Here is a 17,100-nt window from a genome sequence, read left to right as displayed (position 1 = left end):
AGATTTGATGTTGTGTGCCTTGGCTTAAAACTCCCTCATTACACATCTTGGCACAGTATCAACCTGCCAAAGGGCAGGAACTACAGAGAAGTCCTGCAACAGCGGTGAAATGTTTCGGAAATGATTTTGCTACTAGGCTCCACTGTGGTGCTCAAAATCCCTGTTGATAACGCACCTACAACCCGTTCTCATTCAGATCTCGGGGTGTCAGCCCCAAAATTTAGCAGATCAATTTCCAGACTGGATTACTCCAACTTTGTATATGCTGGACTGAGTAAAAGACTGCAGTAGGTTCAAAGAGCTGCTGCAGAAACATCATCATCATTCAGTGTATAGCTTCATTTGGTTTGCTCCAGGTTATCAGTCAGATCTTTTTTAACGTCACATGCCATAATCTTAGGTGCATTAACCAGTAACATTTAGTAATACCAAATTCCTGAATGTCTCTTACAGTTGCAGCTCTAAAACTCTGGAATCACCTTTCTATTTAAATTATTTCTGCCTTCAAATCCTCCCTTATTCTGATTATTTATTGTTCTGTTTATTGATTAATTAATTAATTGCTGTCATGTACTTTGGTCTGTTCTTTTTAAAAGAAATGAGTACTTCTCAGCATTAAAAGAACTACGAGTGGACTAAATAAGATTGGAAAAAATGCTAATAAATGTTCAATTAAATGAATTTCATAGCCCTCTAAAATCAGAGTTTCTCTGAGTATTTTGGTCTGAAATTTAATGCCATTCTGTTGTCATTTGAACATCTTCAGGCTCTTTATGCTGATTTTTTTCCAGGCATTGTGGGAACCTTCGGCCAGTCACCTGTGGACAATTGTGGGGGGCAGCCAGAGTATTTTAGAAAGCAGATATCCAGTTTTTGATTTCCTGATCTGTGGACCAGTCATTTTTAATGACTACTCATAAAAATGAAGATATGAGGAGTAGAAGTAGTAAAGGTACATGGGTTTAAATATCTGGGCTCAACCATTCAAATCAACAGATAGTGGACAAGAGAGGTGAAGAAGAGTGCAGGCAGGATGGAGCCGGTGGAGATGAGTGTCAGGGGTGATTTGTGATGGAAGGATAGCAGCAAAAGTGAAACAGATGGTAGTGAGTATGGTTTGGAGATGGTAGCACTGACAAAAAGACAGGAGGTCGAGCTGACGATGCTCACGTTTTCAATGGCAGTGACCAAAATGCACAAGAAATGAGTAGATCAGTGGAGTAGCTCAGGCTGACCAGTGTGGAGACAAAGTTAGAGAAGCAAGGCTGATTTGGACATGTGCACAGGAGGGAGAGTGGGTACATTAGACAAAGATGTTGACGGTGGAGAAAATTTCTGACAGGCATACTTTAAGCTGCAGGTTCTTCACTGTCAACATTTATGCTGATGAAAATTACCTGGAAATGGATCAGAGCACGTAGCCTTATGCAACAATTAGGGGAAATGAGTTCTGCCTGTAATCAAATTACAGCATTCATCAAGCTGAAGCAAACAATTTGCAAACTATTTTATCAGTTAAAAGGTTTTTCTAGATCCGACTAAAGTAAACTAGATGAAAATAAGTGGGAGGTTGAGGATAAGAATGCAAAAATGTTCTTGGGTGAGTCACTTTGTGTGATTGTGGGAATGAAGGGGACGATTCTTAAACCTTATAAATAGTAAATTTGTGATTTATAGACGAATGTTGTCTTTTCAACCACGTTTTACATTTATAATTATATTTTTGCTTTACTGTTGGTAATCGCAAACTTTGGCTTAGAGTGGCTGAAGCTTTCAGATCCAAAACCCTCGACCGCTGTAGCACCCAAACGCCTCTGCTGTGAACAAAAGCAAAATGGAGATTCGCAGTATATTCTCTGTGTGTGCTTCAAATGTGCTCCTCTTTTCAGTGTCGCACACTCAGTCAAATAAAGTGTGATTAGTACGTCTAATGGCTGCTGATGACTAAACCCAGACATGAGTCACTCATGGAGAAGTAATAATGTGTGTGAGAGCGTCACACAGTTTGGTTTTTGCGGTCAGGTTTTTGGACAATGGGCCATCATTCTGTTATTGCTCATAATCAAACAGAATGTGCAGCAGATTGTTTGTCCTGCGTAACGTACAAAACACTCACACACAAAGCCAAACGGCCAGATTTTACTAATGTAGACTGTGTGTGTGTGTGTGGGTGTACGTATGGATTTGTGACATGCAGTTGGCCCTGTGGTATGTGTGTGTGTGAGAGTGTGTGTGTGTGTTCTAATGGCATGTGTAATTAGTCTCATTAGGCAGTGAGTGAAGCCGTGCGGTTGTGATTATTGACCAGCCTGTCAGCCATGCTGGCCTTTACTGTGAAGACCTCTGAAGTACTGCTCTGTTCTTGTGCCAGAAACACTGACTCCCTCTGCTCCTCTGGCTGCCAGCACTGTCATACACCCCGCTATCATAAATCATATGGATTAGAGCCGATTTCCCTCTGATATAAATCCAAAAACACTGGCAGAGATCAACTTGCAGATTAAGTCATCATCAATAAAATGCTTGCGATTCATTTAAAGTGTGTCATGAGTTCCATTTAAGAGCCATCACGAGAATTCCTGATTCCTGTAGGTCATCAAGACTACCAAGGTCCTCAAAGAGGAAATTTAAAGTAGAGATGTCCATCAGGACCACTTTAGTCAAAACAGGGATGTTTTTCGACAACACCATAAACCCTGGGGTGGAGGTGGGTTGCAAAGTGGCTTACAGAAGCAGCATGCAGGCCGAATAAGCTTAAAGAGTAAACTTTATGTGAGCTATCAGCTGATGGGGTTGGCTGTTGAGGTCATTTGATTGCTGGCTGACCGGCCAGACCAAACGCTAAGCTCAGTTAAATTTTTTTGACAATTTTGTTAATACTGGTGATCATCAGTGTTAATCTTTGTGTAGTTCTCGGGGGTTTTGTGTCATTTGCTAAATGCTGTTCTACTTCACAGACAGTATAAAAGATATACCTGCAGGTCTGAATAGATAGAGGAGGATAATCCAGCGTATGCGCATTGGGTGACAACTTTCAAAACACTAAGATGGCGGTGGCGAAAGCACTCATCCTCAGGATTTCACAAACTGTCTGTGGTACAGTACTATAGGGTTATCGCAGCAAATATTCAGTCTCCTGTCGCATGGCAAAGGGAAAAGCATGAAAGCCTGTTTGAATGAACTGTTACTCTGTTGATTAGTTGTACCCTGAGCTAGTAGGAATGGCTTGTCCATAAAACCTGTATGCAATGCATAAATCTGACATTATTCAGATGTCCTTTGGACTCCATGTCCTGACAAGCTGGAAGTCGCAAAATTTTAAAAAAAAAACAGGAATTTACCATGATAAAAGAATCAAATTAAAACTGCAACAAGAGCTATTTCTTACTAGCTGTACTGGCACTCACTGTACTGCTGCACAGAGATGAATGTGGGAAAAGGTGTTTTCAAGAGCATTCAAAGTGTGTTCTCTCCTTTTACCTGAATTCCTGCCTAATTCCTGTCTAATAATTCTCTCTATACATGCACGAGTCCCTGGACACCGAAGGATATCAGGATATCTAGATTACTTTGTGATGTAGAGGACATAAATGTGACTTTTAACTATGTTTTTATTAGATTTGCAGCTTTTCCACCTGACAAAGACCTCTCCCATGGACATTCATACATTAAGTAATTAAGTAATAAGAATCCATAGCAAAGTTTTTAGCTCAGTGAGCTAAAAACTGAGCTTTTTTGTGTAATTTTACACATTTCTTACAATTTAAAGAACCCAAAGAATCATGCTGACAGCAGCATTTTGATGTCATGGAAATGAAACATCCTGGGACATACTGTTGAAATCACACTTCTTTTTCCTACATTAGGACACCTGAGGGATTAAATGAGCAGTTAAACTTATTTACACTGGCAGGAAGTGGCGCTTTCACTGATCTGAACCACAATGAAAGTGACAGTTTGACTAACTTTAGCTTGCTTCTTTGCTTCCTTGCTAATGATGTCAATATCAAAATACTTTCTGAAGCTACAGTTTGTTTTTTACCTTTAAATGAAGACTGTTAGGACTTGTGTTTGAACTTCAGGGAGCTGGTTATTTGTCGATATTAGTGATTATTGAACTCCATTTTTTTCAGCTGGTGTTAGCTAGTGTAGCTTTAGGGTAGTAGCGGAAGGTATTTATTTAAGTCCTTCATACACAAACTGATCCTCAGGCTGTAAAACTAGAGTTTTGCTTTATTTTGTGCTTATGAATTTTGCATTTAATGCAGTTATTATGAGGTCTGTCACACACAGCGAACCCAGGGTAGGATGCTGATTATTTTCTGAGGCAGTCAGCATAATGTGAGGCTACTGTTATGTGTAATCTTTTTCTTTGACATGTTACATAAATAATGCACAAACATAAAGACGAACAAGGGAATTTGATATGCAGATACAGAGTATGATTGATGCTTTATAGTTGTGAGAAAATGTTAATAATTATTTACTGATAATTTGTTAAAAGGCTTGACAAATGATTCATGTTATTATTATTAAAGAGTTATGGAACCTTGTAACCCACTACAAGCGTTCTTCACTGTATTTTAGTACATCGTGCCATCATTATGTTGTACAGTAACATCTTTGCTGTGCCGTAGGCTCAGCCGGGCATTTGCATTCTCTCCCTGCCATCGAGTCTTTGGTTTACCTTGCTTTGGCCGGCGGCAATGTCAAGCAAACACATCTCAAGAATAAATTGCTCCCATTCTCAATATGCAATATGCTGCCATCCATGACAAAAGTAATTTGTTTGGAAATATGAGTTCAGAAAGCATGCACGGCTTACATTTAGATCACTTTCCGAGGAACAAGAAATCTAATGATATATAACCTTCCTCTGGTCACAGTGTAGACTGATGTAGCCACCCCGATTATTTAAGTGGTGGCATTAAGTTATTCAGTCTGACTGCATCTAATTTCTCTGCTCCTTTCTGTTCCATGTCTGTACCCCTCCTCTACCTTTTTTTTTGCTTAGTCATGTTTTCTGTCTGAGTCTCTGTGACATGCATCTATACAAATGCTTTGCCTGCCTAAATGATGGTGTGTGCCACATATTTAGAACAGATAGTCTATGAATATCATAGTTACTGTGACAGCTTTTTGAACCGAGACATCTCAAGGTGCATCTGACTGTAAAACTGAGGGACACCAAATGTTCACTGGTTTTTTAATTTACGAAAATAACATCACGTTGTATTCACCAGGACTTAAGACTAGAGACTGAGACCATAAACCCACCAAGAAAGCGATTGCTGAAGTCGTAGGCCAAGGGAACCGAGGAATTTTTCTCCGATAGATTTCTATACAACTGTAACTCTTTTTACAGACAGACGAGTCGCCCCCTGCTGACCACTGAAAAGAATGCAGGCTTAAAGCACTAGGCAAAGCAAGGAGTGCAGTGACTACAGCTGTTTTTACAAATTCTCTGTTATTCTTTAGACTCAGCCTTTCTAGCTATAGCATGTCAGAGCTATCTGTGTGAACACAAGTTATGGTCTCTCTCCTCCCACCTCCTTGGCACTGATTTTCTGGTGATTTCATGTGGCTAAAAAAGTCAGTTTTTTAGCCACATGTTTGACGTCACCCACATGTCAGTGAACTGTCCTTTAGTTTAAGGAGATTCTGTTTAAATGCCGTAGTTTATAAAAGTAGAAAGTTGTTCAGACCTGATCTTTCTCTCCTGTAGCTGATGTGTGAAAACTGCTCACAAAAATAGAGAAATTATATAAACATTTGTTCCATTTTTATAGATTTAATTGTGATATAATATTTCTTTTTTACATTGTATTGAAAGTCATTGATGTTGTGTTGTGAAAGCCAATCAGGATTCTATGACATGGATGACTTCCAGTCATATAGAAGTCTTAGGGAAAATGTTTCTGTGCCGTGATCTCTGTAAACATTTTCCTGCTCATCTTGAATAAAAACACTGAGTCCTTTTTGTGAATTTAAGTCATTCAAACTGTTAGAAAGGATGACTATACTCTTCGTTTCTCGTTTTTTCTTTTTTTCTTGTTTCGTTTTTCAAAGATGGTGAGGCTTCTTACCTGGACTTCCCATCAATGTGTGATTGTTACTGTGACTTAGGGCTGCCACAAACGATTATTTTGATAGTCGACTAGTCACTGATTATTTTTGCGATTAGTCGACTAATCAGATCATGCATCCATTGGATGTAAAACGTACAGCTTATTTCACCAGCATGCATCTGCTCTTAAATAACTATCATTAGCTTACAGCTTTAAGTGTTTAAGGTATGTGCTAACTAAAATTAAAGACAAGATGATACGTTTATTAAATTTTAATGACATTTGTAGTTTGTTTGGTGGAGTTTAAAAAACTCAGCCGTCTGCTCCTTGCTATCTAAAATATAACAGGACACCGGAGTATATTCTCGAGCATCTCACACTTCTGATAATCAGTTGTCTGCTTGACGTTTATTCAGCTGTGTAAAAACTATAACTTCAATCTCAGCCAACCCGATTTACTCAGGAACAAATAAAATACTAAAAAAAAAGCCAAACAATATCATTTTTAAGTTATCTAAGTGACTAATATATCATGTTTGAAAACGATTTGCCGGGAGTCCGGTGTTCTCACCGGCTCTAGTGAGCCGTCAACCCCAGCTAGTTATCGAGCTGGTGGGTAACAGACGTCTCCGAAAACGTCGGAGCACCTTTGAAAATATGTGATGTCTTGATAAACTGAGCAGATATTTGAGGTTTACACAGCTACATTCTCGCCTGAAAATATGTTAAACGTTTATTTTGTGACCCAGAAAGAATAATAAGAGTGATATTAAAACTAACTAACTGCCGCCATTGTTGAAAACTGAGCAGGTCCGCGCTATGAATTCTGGGACACAGCTTCTTCTTCTTCGGGGTTTAACGGCAGCTGGCATCCTTGTACATGCAGTGCTGCCATCTTCTGTTTCAGTCCGTCATTACACTCTTAAATCCTACTACTTACTCCTGCGTCTTTTGGGATCTTACAAAGCTTCAAACGACGCGTCGACTATTAAATTAGTCGTCGACGATTTTAATAGTCGACGTAATCGTGACTAGTCGACTAATCGTGGCAGCCCTACTGTGACTATGTGAATCTTCTATGCTGTATATCCTCTGCTCATATCACAAACAACTAAAAAAGACAGTTAAACTTTCTTATGACTGCAGAGGTTCATGGTTGTTGTTATCTCATTATCTGATTGATTGATAGTCATAACATGAGCTTGTAGTCTTAAGCTGACCTTGCTCATTGTTGAAGAACTGAATGTTAAACTTCAAACAGGATATACGCAGCTTTTCCTGTTTTAAAACCTGAAGCAGAAACGCTGTGATCACCAGCGGTAATGCACTAATTTAGCCTCGTTTCACCTTCTGTGCCTCAGGAAGTAGCTCAGGTCGTTGACTAATCACAGGGTTGGCGGTTTGATCCCCGACGCCTCCTGTCCGCATGCTGAAGTGTCCTTGAGTAAGGCACTGAACCCCAAATTGCTCCCAGTAGTCAGAGAAGCGCCTTCCGTGGCAGCTGAGTGTGTTGGTGAGTGGGACCATGAGATCGATTCAGGTTAAAGTGCTACATAAATGCAGCTATTTACCATTTCTCATTACAGCTCAAGAATGCTGATCGCTCGGTTAGGGCTGAAAATGTGCTTTAGTCTAAATAAATAACTGCATGTATACATTTAAAACAAATTTATTGGTTTCAGTGTTTAAGACTGAAGAAAATTTAGTTTATGTACTAAAAGTCCTTTTTATTTAAAGGGTTTCTTTTCTGTAAACAAATACTTTGTAAGCTGTTTCCAGACTTTGGTGCGCCACCCCAGAAAATTCAAATACATTGTGTCGTTTGAGTATTTTAGGAATTTACAAGCTTCATGAGGTAAAAAATATTCAAGATGAAAGCTTACACTGTGTGTATTCTCCCTCTTTCCACATAATCTGAGCTTTAAAGTGCAGTACCCAAAATTTACCAACAGGTGTCGCTTTTTTGCCTGAAAGACACAACCCATTCAGGCCTTTTGTTCTTGCCCCAGCCAACAATTACAAACAGTGATGGGGTTATGAGATTTGGCTGCTTTGTTTGTTTGTTAGCAGGCTTATTTTAGACTGCTTTGCATGAACACTTTACCAGCGGTGGAGCTTGGCCCAAGATTTGTACTCGATCTAGTAGAACAGATTCTTTACCATTGCAAGAGAAAGCAAAAAGTAAAACATTTCACAGTCCATCTTGTATAATAAGTGTATTAAGCTGAAACTGAGAAAATTAGGAGAGATTATGAGAGTAATCCGGATTCAGATCCTTCTGGATCCAGGATTCAATTCATGCATGGAGGTGCATGTGGAGGAATTTATCAACGTTGGTGGAGGTATCTAGTTGTAGGCTCCTCTTGTTTGTTTGTTTCATTTGTCGCTCTGGCCCAAAAATGTGTTGAAAATCAGATTCTTCTGTCAATACTTATAAGAATGCATCGTTAACATTAAGCAGTCTGTCTCTGCCATTTCAGTGTTTCTAGGATTTGTTACTACCTCCAAAATTTAATCTGTAAGAATTGTGTGTTTTATCATCTGCATGCCCTAGATGCAAACCAAACAGGCACCTCATCAAGCCGTTGCTCCACAAGTACCTTAATCCATCATGGTATTGATGAGCTACAGTTCAGTGCTCTCTGTTTGTGTGTCACTGCACAAACCCTCATGTCTGCGTGTCTGTCTGTCTGACGGTTTGGTTCACTGGTTATGGTCCCTTGTGTAGGAGGGACCCTACGTGATGCTTAAGAAGAACTGGGAGATGTATGAGGGCAACGACCAGTACGAGGGTTACTGCGTGGATCTGGCTTCAGAGATCGCCAAACACATCGGCATCAAGTACAAGATCTCCATCGTCCCCGACGGAAAGTACGGCGCCAGGGACCCAGAGACGAAGATCTGGAACGGCATGGTCGGGGAGCTGGTGTACGGGGTAAGAACTTTTGTTTTCAGTCTTTTTTGACGGAAATTATCTTTGTTTTTTTAAACTTTTTTTATGACTCATTTCACTGAAGCTTTAATTTTATGCTGTCAATAGAAGTCAAGATGGTATTTACAGAGAATATGGTGCCTCCTTCGGATCTTTTTGTACTAACAATACATTTGTACAAAAGCTTGATTTCTGAGAGAAAAAAACTCTGATCTTGAAAGCTGAAAACTGAAATTATTGATCACAATCTACATCATTAAACCTCAAACAAAAAGTCGATGAAAGAAAAGATATATCGCATAAAACAAACCAAAGCTGCTGTTGTAAGTCTGTGATGAGTATGACATGAAAAAAGTCTCTATTTTAAAGGCTGAATGATAAAAGAATTATATTGATAAATTAAACAGACAGATAGTATTTTCTAGACCAGGGGGAAAAAAAAAAACAATATAGCAAATATAGATAAAATTTGTAAGCTCATATTAGTATTACTAGTATTATATTAAGTTCATGTTATGCAGTAACTGCCAGGGCTGAAGACCCTTGAGGCTGCATTCAACGAGGTCAATACATGCAGACTCCTATATTAAAATGCCTAATATTAGTGCATTAAAATGCATTTTTATAATTTGATTTAGAAAAAATCTCCAAAGCTACAACTACGCAAATAGGAAGTTTTTCTTTTAACATACCCAATTAATAATGGGTGTGTCAGCTTCCACTTACTACTGCCTGTTAGCTGTTTGCTAGGTATCACCTTACAGTCACAGTAGGGAAAACTGTGGTTGGAGACCACGGAAACCAAAACAGCTGCGACCATGTGCGAAGAACTTGCGATCTTGTTGCCTTTGAAATGGTCGCTCTGAGGATGGAAACCAGGTCTGTGACCACAGCAGTCAATGGCCATTATATCATTGTTATATTTACATGTTAGTGCTAATTAGCAGCTACATGCGTCTGTACAGTCTATGGAAGCAACTTGCCAACCCAGCTTCCTAATATTAGCACCATATTGGACCATTTCACCTTCTCCACCAAACACTGAATCTTATGGCTCCAAAAGTATCAACATGGGAATGACCAAATCCCACACATAAAGCTTTAAAATGGTAGTACACAAACCAGAAAGTGCTTTTATATTAAGTCTTTTTTAACCACCTAGCAGCAGACCCATTTTACAAGGGCTCTTTAAATGACTGTAGCTCCATTACCATTTGTGCTAAAGACAAAATTCAAATGGTTTCGGAAAGAGGAGAAGACAATTTTACAGCCAAACGTATATAATAAGTCCAGGCAGCCTGTATGATACTTGTGTGATAAAGGGTTAACATCAAACAGCATCAACAGAAGGGTAAATTAGAAGCAGATTAGCAAACAGGGAACAGAGAAATTATTTGTAAAAGCTTCTTTTCTGCCCAGCTAAGATAAATAACAGACCTGTTTATGGTAGGTTAAATAGATTCCTTAAATCATAAAGTGCTCTATATGTCTTTTTCATGCAGAATTTTGCCTTTGCAGAAGCTTTTCCTACAGGAGCGGTTTTTCGTGACCTGCAGAGCGCTCTGTCTGAAGCACTGTTTCCGCCTGTTGTTTGTTGTAGCCATAATTAAGCCCATCTGAAATGAAATCGCGAACAGTCTCTGGTGTTGTTAATGCTAGCAGGAAGAGGGGAATTAGGGGAGCATTAGAGCAGAGCTTTTGGAGGAGAAACACAGGTGTGGAGCTTGTTAAAGAATCTCTGAGGACATTTGATTTGAGAACGAGGTGTCTTTCTGCTGCTGACCTTGATGTGGGATCAAAAAAGATGCAAGGATGTGCACGAGGAGTGATAGAGCAATTTCAAGGCCTGCTTATGGTTTTTTACTTGAATGTTTTTGAGGCGAAAAACACATTTCACTGGGAGCAAACATATAGAAACCAATAACAAGTGAAGATAAATAGGATATAAGTACAGCTGAGGTCTCACTAATGGTTTTCTGTTCAATAAATGTGTGATATTCTACTTTCTGTCTGACACTATGATTATTCACCCTTCATCTGCTGAGAGAAAGCTATAAAATTCATTTTTCCCAGAACATATTACACCGGGTAAAAAAACCGATCCTTTTGATACTTTCACGAGCAGCAAAAGCATTTTGTTTAAAATGTACAGTCAAAAACCAAATCTTTTTTTGTGATGAGTTAAGTGGCATTTTCACAAAGTGGCATTTTTCTCGCCTGCGCCTCTTTGGTGCTGCAGTGACTCACTGTGAAGTCGACTGCGGCGAGCGTCAGCAGAGGCACAGTTCGGGATGTGTCAGGACTGATCAAGCAGTACAGTGCACTTTTGGTGTAAAGACTAACCAGGTTGGTCAAAAGCGCAGGAACAAAAAGTGCAGCTCTGTTCTCTGCTATTTTCATCTCTTTAACTAACTGAGAGCAGAAACACAGCCTGCCCGGTAGAATTGCTTTGATGGGAAGACATGCTGAGCGAAATTACTTTAATGTAAATCCCTTAACAGGAAGATTTAAGTGCCGACGTGCTGCTTTGGCCAAGTACAGCTGGCATCACACAATTTTGAGCCATTTGGACCCTTTTAATCCCACAACAGAAATTGTGTTCGTGTACTGCGTCAGTGGAAACATAACCAGAGCTAAAAGCTGCATTTTTAGCATCGCAGTATGACTTTAAGGTCAAAGTTGTTGCAGTGGGGCTACAACAAACAATTTCAGCCAATGTGATGTCATTCATCCATATGTTCGCATTTTGAGGCTTCGACTGAAGAATTTGAAGCATCTTGTATTTTTTTTTGAACCAGCTGTCATAAGTGAGGAGCAAAGCTGGCTGAGAATCGAGCACACTGAGGACTCGTCATTCACAAAGCAATCTGGAAACCTATCGCTGGTCTGCTGGCCAACATTTCAGGGCTTCTGTTGTAGCTAGGACATCTGGAATAGTGGATAACAGATATCCAGGCCAAGACTTCCTTTTTTGTCCACCAGCCATTGTTAACTATCCGTCCATTCATTTACTTAACCGCTTATCCAGTTCAGGGTTGCAAAGGAGGCTGGAGCTTCTCCCACATGGCTTGAGAGGCGACGATACACCGCGGAGAGGTTGCCAGTCCTTTGCTGGGCCAACACAGAGAGACGGACAACAACACACACTCACAACCAAACCTGTGGCCAGCTTAGAGTAACCAATTCACCTAACAAGTACAGAGATACATGTGTGAGAAACCCAGAGTAGCTAGAGAGAACCCATCCAAGCAAAGGGTTAATGTGCAACCTCCTCACAGAAAGCCCCGTACTAACCAGGAGGTTTAAATCAGGAAGCTTATACCTTGGTGGCACAGTGATGTGGAATTTGCATCTTCTCCCTGTGCCTGTGTGGGTTCACTCCAGGCACTCTGGCTTTCTCCCACAGTCCAAAGACATGCATGTTAGGCTAACTGGTGATTTTAAACAGGGAACAGAGAAATTATTTGTAAAAGCTTCTTTTCTGCCCACCCTAGATAAATAACAGACCTGTTTATGGTAGGTTAAATAGATTCCTTAAATCATAAAATGCTCTATATGTCCTTTTCATGCAGAATTTTGCCTTTGCAGAAGCTTTTCCTACAGGAGCGGTTTTTCGTGACCTGCAGAGAGCTCCGATTGGTTGTTTCTGTCTCTTTGTGTTGTCCCTGTCCTACCCCATTCCTCACCCTGTGACAGCCGGGATGGTGTCCAGCACACCTGCAACCCTGAAAAGGATAAGTGGGAGAAAACTGGATGGACGGACCCTAAATAACCAACTTGTCAGCAAACATTGTGTTCCTTCTTTTCACTCCTATGAATCTTTTGCCTTTAACTCTTTTGTTCCTGGTTGTTATACCTGTGAGCAGAAGGAAGTTGCTTGTCCCCCTGAAGTGGCTGACCTTTAGACCTTAATGCCTCACTGTTACTTGTATATGTCTTAAGGACTTTACACACTGGACGTGTAAAATTCATGCAGATATTTTGTGCATTCAGTAAATTTTTTTAGACTCACCGATTCTTAATGCAGCCATTCACACTGATTGTGTAATTTCGCTGAATGAATTGGTGGCTTTTATTTTTTCAGATCAAGTTGGATTTTTCAGATATTTCCCATGAGAATAAATGGGTCTGACCAATCAGAGCCACTGCATTTGGCAACAACTGCGCTCATAGCTCAAAACACACACCAGTACTGATATGGAAATGGTAAAATACTATTTTACCTCAGGTACACAACAAGGTGCTGCTTCTGATCAATTGACTCTGTGAAAAGATTTTTTCTACAACTTAATCAAAAAGTAGCCACGCCCTATAATATAACCGGTTTTATTGTTTGCTTTACTCTTAACTAGAACCATAATCCACCAAATGAACATGGTGATGTATTCAGTAGCATTTGAGCTAACAACTAAGTTCACAGAACTCATTAGTAAAGTTTTTAGTGAAGTCATAAATGAAGCTGGACGTGAGACCGTTTTCTAATAGATTTCTAAACAAACTGTTTTTTTTGTAGCTTTTTTTGTAGCTATCACGTGTGTGTTTGCGGCAGCTTATTCTACTGTGATCATGTGACTTCTGAGGACATGGCAAGTGTCAGCACTTCTTCCCTCTAAGGCCCTGGTTAGAGGCCATTCATTTCTCCCCCTGCTCTTCCAGAAAAGATCCGTTCTACCACAAAAGCCCCTGCCTCCTTTTAACCCGCCTTGTATTTTAGTGCACACTAAATGCCCTGAGGCTGTCATCTTAGTGCATTTTGCTGAGGATGAAAGAACTTAAATCTCTTTCATTTTCTTTCCGCCCTCCCTCTTTTCTCCTTTCCTACCTCCTTAAGTGTGCGATGGTCGTAATAGAACTTTAAATTCTTGCTGATATTAAGCCCTTTGCTTCCCTGCTGGGCAGACAAGGTCACAAGTGTTGCTAAGTCACTAACTGTAATCTGGTTTGTGGATTTTCAGCAAGTCGGTGTGCACTTTTTCCACAGCTGCAGACCTCCGAGGTGGCCGTTTCCCTTTTTTTTTTTGCCTTGCTGTGCTGTAAGCATATTTCTCTGACATATTATTTTATCCTCCCTACTCATTCCCCTGGAGTTTCAGCTAAGCCTTTGAGCATTAGAGAGGATTTCAGAATTTCTTTTTCAATTTCTTTCCCTTCTCTCTCTGTCTTAACTTGATCACTATGAGATGTGTTCGGCTGCCATCTCAACTTGATCGCTCAGAGATTTGTTCAGCCAAGGGAGAAATTCATTACGTGAACAATGTCATGAATAAGAATGACACCATCTGAGGAAGAAGAAGAAACTGTTTTTTGTTGTCTGAGGGTTGGCTAGCTATTGCCCTTTGGGATGCATCTGTGACTAAGTGGTGTTTGATTGTTGCATGGCCGGGCTCAGAGAGATGATCCATCATTTGCATTTGTTTATCTGTCATCATTTGGGTTCAGGGAGGCTAATCAAATCCCGCTTTATCTCGCCTCCTACAGAAAGCGGAAATCGCTGTGGCCCCTTTGACTATCACGTTGGTCCGGGAGGAGGTGATTGATTTCTCCAAGCCCTTCATGTCGCTGGGCATTTCCATCATGATCAAAAAGCCCCAAAAATCGAAACCAGGGGTGTTCTCCTTCCTGGACCCGTTGGCCTACGAGATCTGGATGTGCATCGTGTTTGCCTATATCGGCGTGAGCGTGGTGCTCTTCCTGGTCAGCCGCTTCAGCCCGTACGAATGGCACACCGAGGAGCCCGAAGAGGGCACCGACGGTCCGCCAAGCGACCAGCCCCCCAATGAATTTGGCATCTTCAACTCCCTCTGGTTCTCCCTGGGCGCCTTCATGCAGCAGGGCTGTGACATCTCCCCCAGGTAAGACAGCATCTCGTCAAGTTTTACAAGTATTTTGTTTGCTCCGAACTCTACAGTACAGTGTTAATTTTTTTTTTACTCAGGATACAGGCCAATTATAATCACAATGCGCCTTCACGTCAGATTGGATTGGGTCTGTGTGAGCGTGGATGATCGTACTGTACAGATGATTCTGTGTGAGCGTCGCGTACTTAAATCCCTCGCCTGTCAATCCAGTTAAGACCGTCATCATTAATTCAAACATGTTTGATTGACGCAAATGAAAACCAAACGAGTCTCGACACCCTGCCGTGACGAGCAGTAGTCTGTGACAGTGTAGACGAAGGGGGAAAAAAGAACACATTAATATGTTGTTCGGGCCTCGTGTTTTTAATCACGTTTAACACATCGCTGCCGCTGAAGAACAGCAGTCAGTCTTTTTCAAATGTAGCTCATTTTAAAAGTGTGGGCGTGTGTATTAAACAGGATGGAACATGGTGTGGAAATGATTGTTGGCACGAGTCTTTTTTTTTTTAATAAAGTCTTTATTTACTTCTGTACTATGTATATATTTCTGTCATGGATATGAAAACCTCATCATTTAGTACTTTTAAAAAACAAGTCCAGACAGTTTGCTAGCACAAATGATTAAATTATGTTGTTTTGTGTTACCAAGGAAGATAAAAATGATCTTAAAGAAATAGTTCAACCTTTTGGGAAGAATTTATTTTTGCCTCCTTTTCTTGATACACACTCACTGCCCATTTTATTAGGCACACTCTGGATCCCAGTTTGCCTTCAGAGCTGCTTTAAGTCTTCGTAGCACAGATTCAGCAAGGTGCCGGAAGCATTCCCCAAATATTTTGGTCCATGTTGACATGGTAGCATCACAAAGTTACTGCAGATTTTTCAGCTCTATAATACACGATGAGAATCCCAAAGGTGCCTTAGTGGATTGAGATCTGTTGACTGTGGAGGCCGTTTGAGTAAAATGAATTCACTGACATGTTCAAGAAACCAGTTTGAGATGATTGGAGCTTTGTGGAATGGCACATTATTTTGCTGGAAACAGCCATCAGAAGAATGCTACACTGTGGTCATAAAGGGGTAGGCATGGTCAACAACAATACTCAGGTAGGCTGTGGTGTTTAAACAATGCTCAGTTGGTACTGAGGGCCCCAAAGTGAGCCAAGAATATATCGCCCGCACCATTACACCACCAGAAGCCCGAACTAGGCAGGAGGGATATGTGCTTTCATGTTGTTTATGCCAAAATATAAAATATACCTGGTTTTATTGTCTATTTTACTCTAACTAGAACGGTAATTCACCAAATGAACATGATGTTGTGTTCGGTAGCATCGGAAACTAAATGCAAATTCTAGCCTCAGTTTCTTGTTCTTAGATAGCAGCTGTGATCTTCTGCTGCTGTAGCCCATCTGCTTCCAGTTTTAATGTGCTGTGCATTCAGAGATTCTTTCCTGCGTTCCTTTATTGTAACAAGTGATTATTTGAGTTACTGTTGAGTCCTTACATCAACAAGACATTTTTGGCTGGAGAACTACCATTCTTGAATATTTTCTCTTTTTCTGACCGTTCTCATTAAACCCTAGAGATGGTTGTGTGGGAAAAACCCCAGATCAGCAGTTCCTGAAATACTCAGACCAGCCACGTTCAAAGTCAATGAAATCACTTTTCTTCCCCATTCTGATGTGCAGTTTGAACGTCAGATTGTCCTGACCATGTCAAGCTTAGATGCTCAAATTTGCTGCCATGTGATTGGCTGATTATATATTTATGATAACGAGCAGTTAAACAGATATACCTAATGAAGTTGCTGGTGAGTGTAAACCACTGTTAACTTCCAGTCTAGGAGTTCAAATTAACGCCTACCAACATCTATAAAGCTCATGAATTAATGCTCTTTGTGGGGCTTGTAACTCTGTCTTGATGAAAAGCAGTTTGTCTGTCCACTAAGTACTTAAAGAAACGGCACACAGTCACTGTGCCCAGCGGCATAAACAATAGCAATTGTGTTTATGTCTTTGTTTGTATAAGGTTTAAACAAGAACAAGAGTCTGTTGGGCCAGCAGCTCTGTGAGCGTGTGCAGCTTATGGGGAATATCATTAGTTTCACTGGCTTTTGGTCATAAACCAAAATATTGGGCAAAAGTAGTTCAGACAACTTATTACAGTTCATCCTGAGGGAATGATAGATGTCTAGACTAAATTTAAGTTTTTAAGACATTTGATTGAAAACATATAAATG

At 40.3% G+C, this 17,100-nt stretch overlaps 1 protein-coding gene across 2 annotated transcripts in view; it reads left to right on the top strand.

Annotated features, from left to right (window-relative positions):
* gria4b (glutamate receptor, ionotropic, AMPA 4b) overlaps positions 1-17,100 on the top strand; it is a 159,574-nt gene that overhangs the window by 114,500 nt on the left and 27,974 nt on the right. For both annotated transcript variants that reach the window (XM_031747608.2, XM_031747607.2), the window contains exons 10-11: positions 8,797-9,003; positions 14,479-14,852. In XM_031747608.2, coding sequence (XP_031603468.1) covers positions 8,797-9,003; positions 14,479-14,852 — 581 coding nt within the window. The remainder of the gene's footprint in view (positions 1-8,796; positions 9,004-14,478; positions 14,853-17,100) is intronic.

Source organism: Oreochromis aureus, linkage group 10 (genome assembly GCF_013358895.1).
Source record: "Oreochromis aureus strain Israel breed Guangdong linkage group 10, ZZ_aureus, whole genome shotgun sequence".
Taxonomy (NCBI): Eukaryota; Metazoa; Chordata; class Actinopteri; order Cichliformes; family Cichlidae; genus Oreochromis; species Oreochromis aureus.
This window is presented reverse-complemented; position numbering and strand designations above follow the sequence as displayed.